This window comes from Contarinia nasturtii, unplaced genomic scaffold (assembly GCF_009176525.2).
Source record: "Contarinia nasturtii isolate CC-2019 unplaced genomic scaffold, AAFC_CNas_1.1 Cnas_scaffold_2883, whole genome shotgun sequence".
NCBI classification, from domain to species: domain Eukaryota; kingdom Metazoa; phylum Arthropoda; class Insecta; order Diptera; family Cecidomyiidae; genus Contarinia; species Contarinia nasturtii.
This window is the reverse complement of record NW_022200200.1, coordinates 1-10,432: the sequence shown is the minus strand read 5'-3', so window position 1 is coordinate 10,432 and position 10,432 is coordinate 1. Positions and strand designations below refer to the sequence as shown.

Here is a 10,432-nt window from a genome sequence, read left to right as displayed (position 1 = left end):
ATTCCGAGAGTTTGAAGACATTTCAACGAATATTAGGGGCACCTCCCGAACAAAATTTTGAATTTTTCGCTCTAAAACGAAATTTTGTATGGGAAGTACCCTTAATATGCATTGAAATTTCTTCAAACTTTCAGAATGTTAACTTTTTGTGAAAAAAATAACCTCTGCAAATTTTCACATGATTACGATATCATATAGGCATGGCTCCGATACAAAAATTCCCATCTTTAGTAGTTTTTGTAAGAAAAGTGCTTCGAAAATTATTTTTATCTAAAACTAATGTCAGATTTAGTTTTCTCGTGAATTATTTGAGTAAAAGATTTGTAATAAATGCATGTCGTGGATCACAGTGCGGAAAAGTTCATCTTACGGATGTAAGACATTTTATATTTCTTTTAATTTAATATTTTTATTATTAGATGTCGATTTGGGAGCCGGATTAGATTTCGGCCCAGGCAATGTTTACGCGCAAGTAAATTCGATTTTCTCTTTACATCATATGCGTGCAAACGAGTAAATTGTATTTTTTTAAATTATTATTATCAATATAGTTCACGCATCTACAGCATGCACCATTCGAATATCGAATCAATGTTAGGAACGAAACACCTTCAATGAAGCAAGGAACGTGTCGCATATTTTTGGTTCCAAAATACGATGAGAGAGGCGAACCGCTGCGTTTCCGTGAACAAAGACTTTTTGCTATCGAAATGGATAAATTTTTGGTTAATTGTAAGAGTGCAAGTTTCCTTCTCCTTCGAAATGGCACGTTTTTTTTCAAATCCAATCTTCTTTGCTTATCATTTAAAGTGAATCCGGGTGAAAATGAGATTCGTCGACGTTCTGAAGATTCGAGCGTTACAATTCCGTACGAAAGGTCATTTAGACGTATTGGGAGTCTGTATCAACCAGAGAGAGCAGAGGATTTGGCACAATTTCAATTTTGTGGTTGCGGTTGGCCGCAACATTTGCTCTTGCCTAAAGGCTCAGCATCTGGTACCCGATTTGATATTTTCGTAATGATTAGCGACTATGAATATGATCGAGTTGATCAAACATTAAGCAGGTAAAGACTTCATTCAAACCGATAACTTGGTATGTATTTAATTGAAATATAAAAAAAAATTACAGTAATGTTTCGTGTAATGACGCTCTATCGTTTTGTGGAATGCGTGATCAAAAATATCCTGATTTACAACGAATGGGATATCCGTTTGATAAAAGTACGTCGTTGGCAAACAATCAAGAAGTTCCCACCTTAAGAGAATTTACGGAACAACTTTCAAATGCATCACTGGGTGAATGTTTAATCAAATTTACAAACACCATTATCGATCGTAAGAATTGAACGAATTATTTTTTCTGCAAAATGTCTATCGAATATTAAACTGTTGACTCGGTTATTCTTATTAAGAAGAAATGAGAACTTTCAAAAATAATAAAATAGCTATAGCTATACATCATACATTGTTGTTTTATTACATGTTTTTGAGTTGATAAATTATTTTATCGTTTTCTAATCGCGACTCACACTATGTTACAGCTTCTGAAATAGCCAGTTTAACGTTATTACAAACATTTCTTAGGTTTTTGAGTTGTGTGATGTTGAACGTATTATAGGTAGGTATTATATCATTTCAGTTAGTAATCACAAAACTAAAACTGCTTTATATAGCTCAGCTATATTAAAAGTGAATTGCATTGAATTATCAGCAATTGCTTTCAAAAGACCAGACTTTGTCTTTTGCAACATTATTAAACTCAATATTGCTTTTTATTAGGCATTGTGCAACTTGATATAAAGTTTATGATATGCAACAAGGTAATGTAGTTGTAGAGTGTAAAGAAAATTATTGGAATTATATAATTAATACCGCGTACGTTTAATTTTTAGATGTACAAGTACATATTTTGTTTTCACTTTGACATCTGTCAAAATAAAAGAGAAGAAAAAAAAACCCGATATATTTCAGTTGAAAATTGTATTTTTTTGACGTCATGTAACGAGTCAACTGTATTCAAAAGCATTGAACTGTAAGATTTATTTTATTTATTTTGCGCTACAATTGCTCCAGATGTTTTGTTTAAGCGGTTGAAATTCTGTATGTTAATGTTATGTGATGGCCTGGTAAACCCCTGAGTCGGAAACAAAATTCATTCGTAAAACAAATAGGTAAGATGCGGTTGTTGTGAATTTTCCGCTATAATAACGTTGAATAAATAAAAGGTATCACGAAACAATCAAACGAGCGAATGCTTTAAAATTATTATTTACGCAATCGAAGCACGCGCAAAAATTCCACGTGATCAATGGAAATGATGGAGAGAAAACTCTTACTGTATTTAACAATTGACAAAAGGATATAAATGAGGACACAGTCATCACTTAATATTGTTTATTTTTTGGGGTTAACCCGTTTAAATGACATAATTAAAAAGCACAATAAAACCAAAATAACAATGCTTTCTTCGATTGTTATATACGAGTAGAATCTTCATTCTTCAATTAGAGCAACCATAACCATTTCTATATTATACCATATGGTTAAGTATGATTTTGAGGCACGAAATATTATATCTGTAATTGTATGCACTAACTTCAACATTTTCATTGCATAACAAGTCGATAACAAGTGTGACTATTTTGTGAATTTTGATTTATTTTACATTAAATCAAAAAGATTGAGATAAACAATAAAAGAAGTGGGTTACAGAACAATAAAATAAGTTCTTAATTAGATTCAATCTATATTCGTAGCAAACTGTCATAGCATATCAAATTGCGTACTGATTTAGAATTTGGTATCAAATATCCAATTACGTTTGTTACAGAGTCTTTCAACAACACATTCTATTGTCCGTGCTAAAAAACTGAAGAGGTATATTTGAACGCATTCATGCGTATGTTAGACTCTAATGATTAGAGTGGGTATGTAATTCACAAGCAAGGATAATGGTGCGCATTTTTTAAGTATAACCCATCTTTTCCATACCTTTTATTTATTTATTCAAATCCGCAGAAATTTAGGTTAAAAAAAACTTTATACACTCAGAAAAAATTCATTCGTCATAAAAGGCCACATTTGAACAAAAAAAAGGTCGTGATATCGTTATATTTATTTTTGCGTGAATTCAAGTAGTTTGTTATTTAAATTGTATGTTTCTTGTTGTGAAAATTGTCATACGTTCAAGCAATTAAACGGTCAAAGAGAAAATTAAAAGATATTGTTGGAAAAAAAGAGATCAAATAGAATTTAAGATATGGTAATGGTGGTCACAACTTTTTGCACCCAATAAACGCCTCCATTCAAAGCGATTGTGGCTATTAATTTGACTTCCCCGGAAACGTCTTGTGGTGGTAGCCAAGTTCCAATAATCGAGTTTTGACCACTACCGAAAATCTTTTTATGTGTTAGCGCATTCTGAAATACGAAGAAAAATAGTTAAATTCTTTTTTTTAAATTAAGACAAATTGTACACAATCAAAGCACGACGATAATGACAGCTCGGCAACGCTCTATTAGAGATTAGTACCGCTGGCAACCGCAGAACTATATAGAATCATATGGAGTCATTTGGTGGCGCTGGCAAGCAATTTTGCCTTATCGTCATGCTTTGTACACAATCATCACAGGGTCATGTTATGTTTTCAATTATTTTCCTATCTATTAAATTACAAAAGCAAAACACATCATCACTTCAGTTAATCTATTTCCGTATATTCTTCAAGGGTACTCGTTGTTGTTCTACATGTTTTTGATTTTTCATTCATTACGATTGGATGATAAATGCTAAATCAAACGATTGTCATTCGGCAGTACCACCACTCATGTTAAACAGAACTATAAATAAACAGTTCTACTATACAATGGGAGTAAAACGTACTGGAACATGTTTAACGATATAAGACACACGCTTGAAACCGGTGTTTTAATGATAAAGTTATGTAAATTTCGATTTAATCGTGTGTAATTTATTTTTTCATTATGTGTAAAATTGAATTGCAACAGTGTTAAAAAAACACTGCATGACACATAATCGATTATATTGAAAATAAAATAAAAAACATCCGGAGAGACAGAAATGCTATTGAAAATGTGTGAAGAGAGATGATGATGAATTGCAAATTTAATAAGTAAATAAATGTCCAAATGTAACAGCAGCCAATAAATTTTACACGTATCGAAAAAAACCAGTATTGAATGTGCTGAAAGATATAAAACACTGGTCAAACTGCAAAAAGCAAAAACACAAAATGGATTTCATGTGTATTGAGAAATATCATTCAAGGTTTCATCGTACTGTGTTTTTTTTTTTTTTTTCATGAAAAAGACTAAAATGAAATGCAAAATTAAATGGACGTACTAATAGAACAATCCGAAATGTTTCGCGTGTATAAAATATGTATATGTTCGAACGAAAACGATTTTTTTATTAAATATAATTAGAACGTGTCAATTGAGTACATATTCTTGGACTCGTGTCAAGATTATTGATACACCAATAGCCTTGATTCAGTTTGTTAGCGGTAATAAATTGGAATTTTTTTAGTCACTTACTCCTGATCCTCCCGAGCAGTTCAATAATTGCGCGTATTTTTTGGATTTCATTGGAATTTCAAATTTTCCGACTGGTTTATCCCCAATGCGTGCCTGAATCAGAAAACCCTTAATTGTATCGCCAGCAGCATTGCCCTTGATTTCAAAATTAACCGATTGGCCTGCTTTATATTGATGTTCATTTAAAATAAATTTGTATGGTGCATCTGATTTTTGTGGTTCGACATGATGTTGTGGACTGAAAAAAAAATTATTTGCTTTTTTTTACAATCAATTGACTGACATATGCTTACATCATGTCTCCACATGCTTGTTCCGGAGCACCGGAGGAATAAGAATATGCCGATGGAATGGCACAAATCAAAGCAATCGTTATAAATGCACGAAGAAGCATTTTGATTGAATGTTGTTCAGGTTTAACAAATTTGATCTATAAATAGTGGCAAAAAGAATAAAAAAAAGAAGAGAAAAAAAATTGGTAATTAAATTTAATTTTGGTTGTGATTCTTGGAATTATTCTTAAGCATTTCGATCGTATTTTTAATAACCATGAAAAAAAAACATGGATGTGTCACCGTCAATGAAAAAAAAAATGTTCTGAAAATATATATAGCGTGATGAATTATGTTTTGTGTTCAACATACATTTCATTCTATCTGACTCAATTGAGTGCGAAAAAGTAATCAATTAATAATAGAACTCAAACATTTTCTAATCACATAGTTATGCAACGATCTAAAAGTGTATTCCATTCAATTTTCAATTCTAAATAAATTTGATTAAAAGATATATTCTGTGTTTGTTTTGAACACGCGTTCCAGTTTTTTCCACCGTAATTACGTATTCAGTCAAACATCGCAATAAATTAGTTTGCTATAATGATTTATTTCGTAAGAGCCATTGCAAGAGAATCGTGTTAAGGTGGAAACATTAAAATCACTAGTTTTAACAGAAAAAAATACCATGCAACTAATTGAATCGATTTTCGAAATATGTTGAATTGTCAAGGTATTCAAGACTTGACATTTCTGTGTGGCGATGCTTCGTAAAAATTATGCATTTCACAGCTACGCAAAGCTAATTTTTTATCACTAAAAATTTATTTATCACTCAAGTTGTCTCTACACAGCAAAGTTCATCAATTAACACAAAGGATAAACAAAAAGATGTCATTTCAACAAAAACCAAATGATGTTATAAAATACATAATATCGATGCAAAAAGTCAAATTTGAAAATATTCAATTAATTCAAAATAAAAATCTATTTATGTTACCTGTTAAGATTTGATCTTCTCTGATCGAAGTCGTAACAAAATCTGATTCAATAATCAAAAAATCAGACGATAGTGGTCCAGCGTAGTATCGTGTGGTTTGTCTTTTGTCTCTGTTGTTTTCTCATTTCGACCGTCTTACACACATGCTGTATTTACAAACTGTAAACGGCATATCGGCTATCGTTTGGTAGTGGGGTAAAAACACAAATGTCAAAATACACGATCGACGGTCACTTAAACAGTGCTGTATGTATTGGTTGTGTGTATTTTTGTTGTTGCTGCTGTTCAATGATGACATAATTGGCATTATGTTGTCGTTCGTCTTCAACGGCAAAACCATAATTACAATTGTTGAACTGTTTACATTGTGCTCTTTTGTGATGGCCAATGAAACGTTGTGAATACATATTTTCACAAATGTAAGATTATTCGGCGGAAATTGTTGTCCATATCATTGAAATTAAAGACTCATAGTTATATTTGTTTGATTTTTTTTTTTTTGCCTCACAATGACCTTAAAAATAGCTATTCTTCATTTATTTGCGTACTTTTGTAATTGAGCTCGGCTTGAATGAGAATCATAGCAAAAACAACGTTTTGTATTGTACAAAATTAATATTTGCAATAAAATTTTGAACATTGTTCCACAGTTCCACTAACTTTATAAAGTTGTACAGATTTAACGCATTAGTTATATCCCCATTTAATGCTTTAAAGTTTGAAATAATAATAAGAACAACCTACGCATAATAAAATATAAACGAATTGTGTGCACTTTACTCTGGCTCTTTATAATATCCATGCTTACATTTTTCAAGACAGAGTCGGCTATAAATTGGAAACCAGATGCCTACTGATGTCTGCTTTTGAAGCCGTATTTTGAAATTTCCTTCCAAGAATGAACTATTTGTATTAATATTAGCGTTTCATCCGTTGTACGTCAAAAACTATGAATGGAAAGGAAGCGGAATAAAGCAGTCCATTTTGTTTGAAATCTAACAATATAAGTCATGAATTTGTAATTTACCTTTCTTCTCAAACAACAACACACGGAGTCTTGGACATATTATCAGATCGATTTTTCTGGTAAAATTCACATTTTCCAACTCAAACACACACACACACACACATTTACAAAAATCGCTATTGTTCATTTTTATTCCGTGCATAAGGGTGTCCCATTCAGTGTGACAATACATTTCGTTTTGGAAAATGCGGCGTGCCATTTCCTCATCTTACAAATATCTCAAGATATATTTTTTTGCTCTGCGCATAACATATTTCACTGTGAATTTTTTATGTGTTCGGGCCGTTGAAATAACGAAAAAACAAATGTTGAATGATGAAAATTGCAATAAGTATATATGAGATAAGTCAAAATACTGCACAATTTGAACGAAATTGATACCATTCTTCGGCAAAGAATGTAATCATGAAACAAGAAATAATTATATGCCAAACGCCTGCATGTAGATTTTATGAATGGATTTTTCGATTTTCGTTCAGTCATTTAAAACAGTGGACCAACTGGTCTTTTTCTTTCAAGCCAACGGTTTCTCTTTATATTTCTAAAAACAATAGAAAACAGACAAAGGCGAACAATGTGGACATATTTTTTAAAAGAATACTTTCTGTTCACAATTATGATTGTACTAAGTGCTGAAATACTTATCTGGTTTCAAGCAATAACTCTTGTTTCTTCCATATTCTGTCAGTTAACAATTAGATTGGCTCATTTTATCCATTCAAATGCAAACATGATTGCCTTGTCGCAGACAAAAACGTATACTATACCATCGAACAAATAATCAAGTAAAAAGACATTAATAAAAGTTTTGCGGGTGGGTTGTATAAAGATCTCTAATACAGTAGCTTTTTTATATGAAATCTGTCACACTAACGCCCTCACTCTATCTTTTGGCGAACTAAACAGAATAAAGTTTAATATAAAAGTAAAGTCTCCATCAGGATATTTTATACAGCCGGTGTCAAGATCAATAAAACTGTTAATAGAATCTGCCATTTTTACGCAATTTTGCGATGTGATTGCGAGATTAAGAATATAAATAAAATAAATGAACGGAATAAACGAACTTAACAGAACAGAATAATTCGCACGAGTGTATGACAAGTATGTAAGAGAACAATAACATTACGTTTTGTATCTATCTGTCAAATGTCACACTCACACTTATGAGTTTACGTATGGAGATTTTAACAAAATCATTTCTACAAGATCTACACACTCTACACCCGAGGCTTTTTAAGTTAAATTAAAACGCATATAAATTTATGTTTTTTTAAATAGAAATTATCTAATGCTAATTGTGCTAACTTCACTTTCAAAACAAAAAAATGAAACAATTTATTAAATTATTTTTCAACAATTTTTGGAATAACATATGCGCTCATTCTCAAACTTGTGAAATAATATCCCATTCTATATATAGATGGCACTGTCTATACGAAGTTCGGCAAACAAAGCATTACGCTTATTGAGCGCATTACACCTCTTGTTGTATATGGAAAAACCTTCCCACCATTCAATAACAACCCAAAGAATGTTCAACACGTGACTTCAAAACATGCGTCAATTCTGAATTTCGAATATGGCACTTTTTCAAATGAAAAACATAAAATTCAAAGTATAAGTTTGATGTTATATACATTTATGTCATTATTTATTGTGATTTGCACAGAATATGATGTAATTTTGTATAAAATTTTTTATTCAGGTGAAAATAAAATAAAGTTGAAAATAACCAATATTGACTGAGTAATTTGTTGTGATGAATTAGGTAAGTTAATTAATAAAACAATAAAATGAATTGAATTAAATAATGTGTGATAACAAGAATAACTCTAACTAACAACTCTAGTTAGTTTATCCTATAAAAATACCAAATTAATTTGTTGTTTTTGTTCAACAGAGACATTTTTTGAACTGACAACTGAACACAGAAAGGAAGAGAGTATAGAGCTTCGAAGCGGCGTGTGACAAGTTCTTGGTTACATAAGTATGAACTAAGTATCTCCAGCCATTGAGCAATCTTATTTTATTTGATTGCGCAATTTCTGTTCGAAATTGAGTAGCATTCAAGATGGAATTGCTTGATGGAATAATGATGATGATTATGCAATCACATACAGACCAAAAGTGTACTGAAGACTAAAAGACTGATGACAAAAGAAATTTCCTTGGAAATTTCAATCTATTCGATATTATTATTTTAAAAACAATGAGCATTTTTATTTGAATTCAGAATCAAATTCATTTGCAATGTGCCATATATACAAATCAAATTATCGATAATATATTATACTAAAATTAGAAGTAAAACGCATGATGCAATTAATATAAATCCAAATAGAATATTCTGAGAAATAATGTCTTCGTGGCCACGATTGATATGCTTGTAGTCTTTGAGAATTTGTTGTTGCGCAAGTTTTGCCCCGCATAACACGATTGGTACGCCAGTACCTAAAGGGAAAAATAAAAAAAAGTTTAACTGTATCTCTGTTTTTCTTTTAAATTTGTTTTTTCTTTTTACCTGGATGCGCTGATGCGCCGACAAAGTATAGATTCTTAAACAGTTGGCTTCGTGTTTTCGGCCGCAAATGTAGCACTTGACTGATGTTGTGCGAGAGACCTAGAATGGATCCTTTCCACAACTTGAATTTTGATTCCCAACTCCTTGGATCATTTATAATTTCAGTTTCGATGAGCGATTCAAAATTATTTAGTCCCAGACGTTCTTCAAGGATTTCGATAACACGTTTACGTGCCCTTTTAACCCACTCATCCATACAATCTTTATTATTGCTGGAAATGTGACTGATCGGCAACAGTAGCACAACTGATTTAAATGAAAAACGTTGGGAAAAGGACGAATTAAAATGGATTAAACTTTCAAACCTTCTCACCTGTATCTTTTCCCTTGGGCGCTGCACTCTCATCAATTCGAGACGGTACATTTACATAAAAGAATGGATCGTTGGAGAGAACTTGTTGTTGAAAAATGCTATCAAAACTGGATTTATAATCATTGGCCAGAAAAATGTTATGCACATCTAGTTCAGGAACTTTTCGCGATAGTCCCCAATAAAATGAGATCGATGACGATGTCAACGCTGCTTTTTCACCCAATTCCTTTCCATACTTTGTGGGAGGTAAAAGGTGATTATATGCATATACCAAATCTGCATTGCATACAACAATATCTGCATACTTTTTACTGCCGTCTTCAAATTCAACACCTTTTGCAACATTTTGTTCGTCTACAATAATTTTTTTAATGATTTTATTATAGTGAAAGATTGCGTTAAATTTTTTCGTTGCGATATTTTCCAATGCTTCAATAACTTTATGGAAACCACCGCGGACGTAAAAAATCCCTTCGGCAATTTCAGTATACTGTAGAAGATTAAACATAGCTGGCGCCTTGTAAGGACTCATGCTAAACAAAAAAAAATATGTTCATTTATATTTACCCAATATACATATATATATATATATTAGGGCGGGTCAATTTGTATGGAAGAATTTTTGGAAGGTCTGGCTTAACGAAATTCGTAAAATACATGTAATTTCAAGACTT

At 31.7% G+C, this 10,432-nt stretch overlaps 3 protein-coding genes across 3 annotated transcripts; 1 reads left to right on the top strand and 2 right to left on the bottom strand.

Annotated features, from left to right (window-relative positions):
- The first annotated feature begins 331 nt into the window (after nt 1-331).
- Nucleotides 332-1,465, top strand: LOC116349506 (phenoloxidase 1-like). Its single transcript, XM_031780985.1, has 4 exons — nt 332-472; nt 552-732; nt 811-1,066; nt 1,132-1,465. The coding sequence occupies exons 1-4, from the start codon at nt 335-337 to the stop codon at nt 1,346-1,348; spliced, it is 792 nt and encodes a 263-aa protein (XP_031636845.1). The 5' UTR covers nt 332-334; the 3' UTR covers nt 1,349-1,465.
- Nucleotides 1,466-3,082: 1,617 nt separating this feature from the next.
- On the bottom strand, nt 3,083-5,965 carry LOC116349507 (putative defense protein Hdd11). The gene is made up of 4 exons (XM_031780986.1): nt 5,835-5,965; nt 4,853-4,989; nt 4,560-4,797; nt 3,083-3,422 (listed from the first exon to the last, which is right to left on the bottom strand). Exons 2-4 carry the CDS (start codon nt 4,951-4,953, stop codon nt 3,255-3,257), a joined length of 507 nt encoding a protein of 168 aa, XP_031636846.1. The 5' UTR covers nt 4,954-4,989; nt 5,835-5,965; the 3' UTR covers nt 3,083-3,254.
- A 3,186-nt stretch (nt 5,966-9,151) lies between these two features.
- Nucleotides 9,152-10,291, bottom strand: LOC116349508 (phytoene desaturase-like; the record flags this gene model as incomplete). The annotated part of the gene is made up of 3 exons (XM_031780987.1): nt 9,152-9,315; nt 9,386-9,691; nt 9,759-10,291. Coding segments are annotated over 3 exons (1,003 nt in total), but the record flags the coding sequence as incomplete, so codon positions are not given.
- Between the last annotated feature and the right edge of the window lie 141 nt (nt 10,292-10,432).

Bases quoted from the DNA above. Each gene is read 5' to 3' on its own strand.
- LOC116349506 (XM_031780985.1), top strand. From the start codon at position 335: ATGTCGTGGATCACAGTGCGGAAAAGTTCATCTTACGGATGTAAGACA. The intron at 473-551 runs GTAAATTCGATT...TTATCAATATAG, and splicing joins CAGGCAATGTTTACGCGCAA to TTCACGCATCTACAGCATGC. The intron at 733-810 runs GTAAGAGTGCAA...TATCATTTAAAG, and splicing joins GGATAAATTTTTGGTTAATT to TGAATCCGGGTGAAAATGAG.
- LOC116349507 (XM_031780986.1), bottom strand. From the start codon at position 4,953: ATGCTTCTTCGTGCATTTATAACGATTGCTTTGATTTGTGCCATTCCA. The intron at 4,798-4,852 runs GTAAGCATATGT...TTTTTTTTTCAG, and splicing joins CAAGCATGTGGAGACATGAT to TCCACAACATCATGTCGAAC. The intron at 3,423-4,559 runs GTAAGTGACTAA...TTCGTATTTCAG, and splicing joins ACTGCTCGGGAGGATCAGGA to AATGCGCTAACACATAAAAA.